This window comes from Octodon degus, unplaced genomic scaffold (genome assembly GCF_000260255.1).
Source record: "Octodon degus isolate 3935 unplaced genomic scaffold, OctDeg1.0 scaffold00180, whole genome shotgun sequence".
NCBI lineage: Eukaryota > Metazoa > Chordata > Mammalia > Rodentia > Octodontidae > Octodon > Octodon degus.
In genome coordinates this window covers 397,122-406,712 of record NW_004524756.1, presented here as the reverse complement: position 1 = coordinate 406,712, position 9,591 = coordinate 397,122, and the positions used below count along the sequence as shown (strand labels likewise).

Genomic DNA, 9,591 nt, shown 5'->3' with positions numbered 1-9,591 from the left:
CCCGCGGCCTGGGTCGTCTCACTAACTCGCCGGCCTGCGCTCTGGGTCTGTTCAGGACCCCGCGGCCCTGGTCGTCTCACTCGCCGGCCTGCGCTCCGGGTCTGTTCAGGATCCCGCGGCCTGGGTCGTCTCACTCACTCCCGGGCCTGCGCTCTGGGTCTATTCAGGACCCCGCGGCCTGGGTCGTCTCACTCACTCGCCGTAAGGACAATTTTTTTAAATGTAATTTAAAAAATTTAAACACTTACTTTGATGACTACCTTGTATGTACTTATAGATCATAGTATCACACTTGCACTGTGTGTCTTTTCCTTGGGTATTCCTAGTTGCATCTTTTTTTTTTTTTTCCTGTGGTACTGGGCATTGAACCCAGGTCTTGTGCATGGTAGGCAAGCGCTCTACCATTGAGCTACATCCCCAGCCCGAGTTGTCTTTATCAGTAAATCTTGTGTTTTTCTTAGTTGTGGGCTGTGTTAATTAGCTGTCACTGACAATGTACTTGAGAAGAGCAATGTATAGGAGGAAAGGCTTATTTTGGCTCATGGTTCCACAGGCTTCAGTCCATGGTAGGCTGGCTCCACCATGTTTAAGCCCATGCAAAGAAGAACATGGCAGAAGGGGATTGTGGAGGAAAGCTGCTTGCCTTGTGGCAGCCAGGAAGCAGAAAAAGTAAGAGAGCAGAGAAGGGGCTGGGACAGGTTGCAGTCCCCACTCAGGTCTGCTAGGCCTCAGCTCCTAAGTTTTATTACCTCCCAATAATGCTATCAAATATCCACTGATGAAGTTAGAGCCCCTGTGACTCAACCACCTCCCTCTGAATATTACTGCATTGGGAATCAGACCTTCAACATAGGACCCTTTTGGTGAACATTTATGATTCAAACTTAGTAATATGAGCCATTCTAGCAAAGCATTTAACTTAAATGAGGGAGTTGTGGGAGTGCTCATTTATAGGTTGTTGGCTAAGAGTCCTAGAAATTTAGGCTTTAGGATGAATGCCTGATGGGAGGTCTTCATGTAGGACTGAGACATTAGCTTAGGGAGTTTGATGCTAATTCTAGTACTGTTAAAACTAATTTCACTTCTGGGACACCTACCTGGTGCTGGAGTAGTTAATGATGTCCACCACTGGAGAAAAACTACACATTCTTGATGTGAGAAGTGTTGCACATCTGATCCTCAGACTGAATGTCTTGCATGGTTTTTCTGTCCCTTTCATTCTCCCATAGACTCCATGGTTAAAATATTGGTTATTATGAACCTGTGTGTCTTTTCAGCTTATCAGTTTCATACACTGGTAACCTCTAACAGTGCAGGGGAGGGATACTGAATAAAGCTCTGTCGCTTGGAAAATTTCAGAATTCTAAATGTAAGAAAAAATAGCAAGAATAGTAACAGTGAATACAGTAGTACTAGATTGCTTAGCCCTTTGATGTTTTTGGCATCATAAACTTCACTGTATCTAAAATTATCACGCTCAGGAAATTTAACAGTGATAAAATACTATTTTTGCCTTCTCCCTTCCTCTTCACTTTCTACCTTCTCTCTTGTACCTCTTCTACCATCTCTCTTCCCTTTTCTGTTCCTTTTCCCCTTCCTGGACTGGTATTGAAGCCATGGTTTCACACCTGCAAGGCAAGTGCTGTAATAGCGAGCTACATCCCTAGCCTTAAACATTATTATTACTGTATAGCCCGTATTAAAATCTCTCCTGCCATTCCAGTAATATTTTTATAGCTTTTCTCCCACTCAGTTCTAATGAAGTGTTCTGCATTGTTGCTGTTTTGTCATTATGTTAGTTATCATTATTTTAAGTGGTTAAGAAATTGAGATACGGTAATTAGTAAAAGTGTGGAGAGTTAATAATTCAAGTTAATTGAAGAGAAGTGCCAAAATAGTTTTGAGGAAAATTTTCTGATTTGTTAAGGTTTTATGATCTATCTAGGGAAAATAACATAGGCACAGGGCCTTTGCACTGAGCTACACCCCAACTCTACCCTTTCCCTTTTCTAAAAATTTAAGATAGGTTCTCATTAAGTCATGGTATTGTCTAGGCTGAGGCTGAACTTGTGATCCTTCTGGCTTAAGACTTCTAGAATGCTGGGATCACACACAAGTGTACCATGCTCAGCTTAGTCCTATATGGTTACAAACAGAACCACACATTCATATTTGGGTTAGACATGAAACTTAGTATGAAAGAGAGAAAACTCACTTCTGTGTAGTACCCTGGGGGGCCGAAGAGATGGCTCAGTGGAATAAGTGCTTCCCTGGCAAGCACAAGGGCCTGAGTTCAATCCCCGGTTCCGCCAAAAGAAAAAAAAAAAAACAACCCAAAACAGAAATGGTCCTTCCTTTGTGTAGTACCCTGTCCTGGAAGTTCAAGATTGAACTTCAAGTTCAAGGAGCCAACCCAGAATATTTGTAAAGAAGAAGAGATACGTTTGATTGTAAACATGGTAAACAAAAATAATTTAGCTTAAAATATCTTTATGTGCCTTGCATTTATGCTTCATTTGATGGTAGTAGTAGATTTTCCCATGGCATGAGTGAGAAACAGGCCTACAGAGTTGACAGGGGAGCTAACTTAGTCCTTAGCTTCATAACGGAATTGATTTTCCCAAGGCACAACCGCCAGGTCTCAGCAAAAGAACACTGGTTACAGGTTACTGCGCACCCCAGGAATCTCTCAGAGGTTGTATCTTCCCAACAGGCATTACCTCTTTGTTCATCATTTTCTCACCTGTAGATATAGTCTATGTAGTAAAAGGTTTTTTAACTTTCCATAGGTAGTATTGTTGATTAATGCGGAAATGGAAATGGATTTGGATTTCCTGGAAATCACTTTGTGAGATTTCCTTAGCTTTTTTGGTAACTGGCCCAAAATCAAATATTGCATTTAGTTTTCATGTCTTAGTTTTATTCTGACAATGCTTCAGTTTTTCATGACATGAACATTTTGAGGAATGTAGGGCTTTTATTGTAGAATGTTTGTTTTCTTTTGAGGTCCATATTATCCATTTTAGAGAAGTATACCACAGAAGTTTTATCATTTAGTCACACAGTGTTGCTTTTTTCCTTATTAATGTTAGTTAGATCTCTTGTTTAAATTTTCCACAATTCATTGGAGTTTTCACAGTAACTATTTTCTCCTTTATCATTTATTGTAATTCATGGGAGTGGTATTTTTTGAGACTATGTACATATCCTTTTTCTAATCATACTTCTACTTGTACTAGGTTGAATATCCTTACCTGAAATGCTTGGGACCAGAAGTATTTAGATATTTTTTTAAAAGTCTGGAATATTCACATTTATATAAAATTGGGATCGCACCATATTCTACACATGAAATTCATTTACATTTTATATATACCTTATGCACACAAAAGGTGACTGTTTTCAGTGTGCCTGCATTTTGAGTACAACCTGTCAGGTGTAGAATTTTGTAAATGTGGCACTTTGTCAACACTCAGAAAGCTGTGGAGCATTTCAGATTTTGGATTTCTGGGTAGGGATAGTTGTAGTTTTGGTATCCACTAATAGTTCTTGGCTGTATTGAGGGATGTATTCCATCCAGCTGACTGGCTGTTTTTGTCTTTCACAGATAAGCAGTCACATTTTCTTTCTGAATTGTTGAAAAATTATTTTTGGTAGTCTACATTGTGAACTACCAACCAAGAACAGTATGTAAGCCATTAGGCTGCCCATTAATTCATGCTTCTTAGTTACTGATTCTTATAAGCTGTAGAAAATCAAACAGTGTAAAACGATATGTAATCTCTTTTGGTGGAAGTGTGTTCTGGGGGTTGAACTTAGGATCTCTGCACTGAGCTAATCCTTTTATTTTTTGAGACAGGTTCTTGATGAACTTGACAGTGTTCCTGGTCCTCCTGCCTCAGCCTCCCAGAGTTGAGGGATTACAGGTCTGTGCCACGATGCCTGGTTAAAAAAAAATCTTTGTCCTTCTTTAGGTGTTTACTACAACCCGGAGGGAAGATCTTTCCTCAGTATGTGCTGATGTTTGGGATGCTTGTGGAATCACAGATGCTGGTTGAAGAGAGTGCTGTTCAAGGAACAGAACGTACTCTTGGGTTGAATATAGCACCTTTTATCAACCAGTTTCAGGTAAGTGTTACCAAAAAGAAGTTTTGTCTGGATGCTGTTGTCTACCTTATGTCACTTTTTCATCACAACATGTACTGGATTAAAATGGCAATCAGTTTCCTACAGCAAAGGAACTTATTATGGGTAAAAATCAATCCAAGGGTCATAATCAGTTTGTAGCTATTTCTGAGTCACCGTTATAAATGTGAAGTAGAGCAGTGTGTGTTTGTCTTGTGAAAAAGGTTTTTGTCTTAGTTTAAAAAAGAAGCATCCAGGTTTCTAACTTGACTTTGCCTTGAAACCTCTGGTTACCACCTGACAGGTGTGATAGCCAAAGGCCAGGTCTAGCAGTGATGGCAAACTTTTCAGAGCCTTCAGTGATACAAACAGCCCACTGTGGCACATGTGCCATGGGTTCGCCACCACTGTACTAGGCAGTTCATGCACCAGCTGCAGGAAACAGAAACATAAATGCCTAGGAAATAGGAGTTCTGGGCAAAGAGGTTAGTTTCAATTTAGAAAACAAGGAGCCTGGATTTATAAACAAGGCGAAACTTGGGAAGAGGTTTGAGGATGGAGACACGGGAAGCAGGTGGCATGTTACCACATAGGCTAAAGCGGAATTTATTAAGTGTGTGAAAACTGTTAGGCCAGCATTCTAAAGCACCTGTTTAGACAAGCTTAGGCAATCACAGGGATTGATCCCTGGTACCATGTGCCATGCCAGCACTGCCCCCAGGGTGGGCTGAGCTAGCCATAAAAAAAAACAAAACTACTGTTAAGTGATATCTAAACCTTTTATCTAAAGTATCGATAGTAAGCTCTTTCATGAACATTACCTACTCAAATACAAATCATCTGTGGAGCTATTTTTTAAAGGGCTGGCTAAGGTTTTAGAATTAATCTTAGTGTTTCTCAGGACTTGGTAAAGAGAATATACTTACCAGAAGACAGAATTTTAAATTTCTTTCTATAGCCCCCAAATACTGCCCATCTTTGTTGTAGTCTCTTTTGATCCTGACATCAGTTCTTTAATTCTGCTGGGATCTATGTCTTGACTCAGTGAGCTTCCCTTTTCATATCTTCCTTTTGGTAGGTGCTTATATTTTCATATAGCTCTACATATATTTTAAAATGTAAATTTCTCTTCACCTCTGGAAGGCCCTAGCTTGGCTAAATCTACCACTTCCTGTTCTCTGTATCAGTGCCCTCTACTTGATCACACTACTGTGCCCTCACTTCTGTTCTTGACGCCTTACTCATAAAGGGGGGCTCTGTAATCTTTCCTGTTTGGTGAATTTAGATGTAGCAGGGCTATGAACCCCTACTTTGCAGAAATAAACTTCTTTTCCAAATGAAAGTTATTTTGTTGAATTTGAGACCTTTGTCAGACAGTATTATTTCTTAGTTCATAACCAAATTCTAGGTTTATAATTTTTTGGAGCCATTTGGCTTCAGTAAAAGTTTGTTCTGCTTTCATCCTAGTGTAAGAGGTACAACTGAAACTATAGCAAAGCCCTCTAACCTGCATAAACCTTCGTTATTCTTCCTGCAAAACAAACAAGGAATGTCTACACTCTAGGTTGATGTGGGACTGTAAGTGAGGTTTTAGATGTAAAGAGCACTGTCATACTGAGCCAGATACAGATCAAGAGTGTGATGATCCCTGACTACAATACAGAATGTGTAAAAGTGAGAAATTTTACTATTTCTAGGTGCCTATACGTGTATTTTTGGACCTGTCCTCGTTGCCCTGTATACATTTAAGCAAGCCAGTGGAACTCTTAAGATTAGATTTTATGACTCCATATTTGAACACGTCCAACAGAGAAGTAAAGGTATAGACAACATGCAAAATGATTGTGCTTACTCACAATAATTATCTTAAATGTGGTATTACTGTATATATTTTTAACCACTTCCTTTGAAGATTCAGTTTTTTCTGAATAATATATTAAGAATGATTTGAGTAAATAATAGACAACAAAGTAGGTTAATATTAATTTGAATTATATAACTAAATGTATTTTTAAAATATTTACTTAAAATTGACTAACCCAAAAAAGACATACTTAGCCATGTGTATTCTTTTTACCCCGATGAAATCTATTTAATTTCCATAGGTCCATGTTTGTAAAGCTGGACAAGTAACTGCTATTCCATTTTGGTATCATATGTACCTTGATGATGAGATTCGGTTGGATACATCGAGTGAAGCCTCCCATTGGAAACAGGCTGCGGTTGTTTTAGAGAATCCCATCCAGGTTGAAGTGGGAGAGGAACTGGTTCTTAGTGTTCAGCATCACAAGAGCAATGTCAGCATCACGGTCAAACAGTGAAGAGCAGCTTTCTACCGAAAACACATTTAGAGCCTCAAGTACAGAATTCTTGTTTGAATTATTTGTAATCATCAAATGTATAAAATCTTAATTCTTTGTAATGATCACATTTTTTTCAAAAGTGACATAAGAAAGTACATTCAGAAGATCCTAAATTAGAGTGGTATTATTTTTGTATTATTGCTGCAAACTTGCTTTCATTAGTTTTCAAATTAGGAAATGTTTTCTTTATAGAAATTTTAAACATCAACCTCATGATCATATGTCAGTAAGTAAAACAATTATTTTTTAGGCATCTTGACTTGTATTTGGGAAACATTTTAACAGTAGGCCTTAGAAAAGACTAGGGTTATACTTTCCTGTAAACTCCAACCCTACTTCTTTTAAATACTCAGAGTGTGCTTAAAGAGGGAAGAAAAACATCACTAGGAGGCATTTTCTTCCTGATATTTTGGTAAAGAAAAAAGGCTGATAGAAAAGGTTAATTGTAAGCCAGTATTTTTGATTTGGATGCAAAATAGGAAAGAAATCCCAGTTTAATAGACTTTGGCAATAGGGAAATTAATGATTGGCATGCTTTTTGTATTGTTAATGCGTTATAAGCCACAGAGATATTTCTTCTATTCTCATTGTCTATATTCATATACTGCCCAGCTTTTACTTAAATTTTGTTTATACTTAAGACACATAACATGTGTTATAGTATACATGTAATGAAAAAGATTGTAATAGCTAAGGTAACATGATAGTGGAGTTTTATTTTTGTGGTAAGAACAGCTAAAATAGCATTTAACGTAATTCACATACAGTACAATTTCATTACCTATTATCCTTTGTCTTTTCTCATTGCTGAGCTTAAATGCCCTACACCTAAAATAAAAAGAGGAATTTCTTTAGCTCACAGTTTGTAGAGGTTTTAGTTCACAGTTGCTGGCTCCAAGGCAGAATGGCATGGCAGAGGATTTGGCAGAGGAAACAGTTCATGGCAGGCAGGCAGGCAGGCAGAAAGAAGGCAGAAGGCAGCAACAACAAAGACTGAATCTGTTTCTTTCCTATTCAGGCTACCCACCATTCAGATAGCAGCACTCACACCTGTCCTAGCATCACATTGTTGACCCCAGCATCACACAACCCACATCAGCCACTTCTGAAAGCCCTACCTATGACAGCATGAGGCTTTGTGTGAATGTCTTAGATACAAGCCATAACATCCTTATTTTGTACATTAGATCTCTAGACTTGTTTGTTCTGTGTCTGTTTTGTATTTTCTGACCTATAACTTATTTCCTGCCCATTGCCAGTAACCTTTCTCAGCCATTGTTTTGTCTTTGTATATTCTGATTTCCCAATGAGAAGACTGCATTCTTTTCAAAGAACAGTTCATTATATATATATATATATATACACACACACACACACACACACACTTTAGTTTTTTAAATATATTTATCCATGGATGCTTAGATTTTTCCATACCTTATCTATTTTAAGTAGTGATGCATGTATATGAAGTGCAGGCATCTTTATGAGGTGGTGATTCATCTCTTTCGAGTGTATGTCCATTTTTGCTTTTAGAAAGTTTCATATTTTTTATGACTATCAGAGTTCCCTTTTCTCCACACCCTTTGCAGCAACTTAACTCTCAGCTTTGTATAATAACCATCCTAACAGGTGAGAGAGGTAGTTTCCTAATGGTTTTGATTTGCATCTCCTTGATTAATGTTGAACATGTTTTCATATACTTGTTGGCCATTTTATGCCTCTAGCCATTTTTAACATAATTGTTTTTCTATTACTTAGTTGTATAAATTCTTTATGAATTTTATATATAAATTCCTTGAAATATTGCTTGCAAATTTTGCTACAAATGTTTTCTCCCAGTTTGTAGTTTGTTGGGTATACCACTTTAGTAGAAGGCATAGTTTCCCTCAGAGTCTGTAAGGGATTGGTTCCAGACCTTCCCCTGCAAATGAAGATCTATGGATTAATATTTGCATAATCCAGATTATCTTTAGTTACATCTAACATAGTACACATTTTGTAAATAATTATACACTATTGTTTAGGGACTGATCACCAGAAAAATACATGTTTAGTACAAGATGCCTTTTATTCCCCCAGGTACTTTTGATCTAGGATTGGTTGAATCTTTACATGAATGGATGAATAGGCTTACTCTATTCTCATTTGTTTTTGTGGCTGGTGTCCAGGAATTTTTCTTCTCTGTTGTCTTCTGGGAGTTCTAGTTTGTTTCTGGTCTTTCATTTAGGGCAGTTCTACACTGAGTTGACATGTTTTTGGTGTACAGGGGATTTAGTTTCATCCTTTTTGCATGTGAACAGTAGCAGTTGCATTAAAGGTAAGAAAACATACAGGCTCTGCAGAGTGAGCCTGAGCCAACTCAAAGTCGGAAAAGGAGTGTACCTCATATACAGCATTGAGGTTGGGCCGTCATGCAATGGAGAACAGAGTGGCCTCACAGCATTTTTTTGGGAAAAGACAGTCTCCTTGAGTCTTCTTGGTGCCCCATCAAACATTCACATAAATATTTGGTTTTATTTCTGGACTTTTGCCACTGGACTATGTGTGCTTTTACGCCCTACCATAGCGCTTTGATTACTCTTTGTAACATTGCAGTTTTTGAGGTGAAGTCACACTATGTAGCCCAGGTTGGTCTTTAATGCCTGGGCTCAACAGATTCCCACTTCAAGTCTTCTAAGTGAGCTGGGTCTACAAGCTTGTGGCCCATTCACTCAGTTTATAATGTAATTTTGAACAAGGAGATGTGACATCTCCAGTTTTTTCCTTAGATTTGTTATGACTGAATTGTAAGATTTTTATCAAGAACACCAACTAATATTTTGGTAGAGATATTGCACTGCACTTGTGTGTAGTTTTGAGTCATGTGGATGTTTTCACAGTTAATATTTCTATTCAGGAGCCCAAGGTATCTTTCCATTTTTTTTTTTTTTTTTTTTTTCCCTTCAATTTCATCAGTTTAGTTTTTCAGGGTTTTTTTTTTTTTTTTTTTTTAAGTTTTTCAGTATACCACCTCAAATTTACTCCCATTTTTTTGATGCTATCATATTGAATTATTTTCTTGGTTTTTTTTCTGTTAGGTTGTTTATGAAAATGCCGAGTTTTT

The 9,591-nt window shown here is 37.8% G+C and overlaps 1 protein-coding gene across 3 annotated transcripts in view; it reads left to right on the top strand.

The window, feature by feature from the left end:
* Prmt9 (protein arginine methyltransferase 9) overlaps positions 1-7,355 on the top strand; it is a 35,594-nt gene extending 28,239 nt beyond the window's left edge. For all 3 annotated transcript variants that reach the window (XM_004643622.3, XM_023703785.1, XM_023703786.1), the window contains 3 exons: positions 3,975-4,128; positions 5,823-5,945; positions 6,231-7,355. In XM_004643622.3, coding sequence (XP_004643679.1) covers positions 3,975-4,128; positions 5,823-5,945; positions 6,231-6,446 — 493 coding nt within the window. In that variant the 3' untranslated portion in view covers positions 6,447-7,355. The remainder of the gene's footprint in view (positions 1-3,974; positions 4,129-5,822; positions 5,946-6,230) is intronic.
* The last annotated feature ends 2,236 nt before the right edge of the window (positions 7,356-9,591 follow it).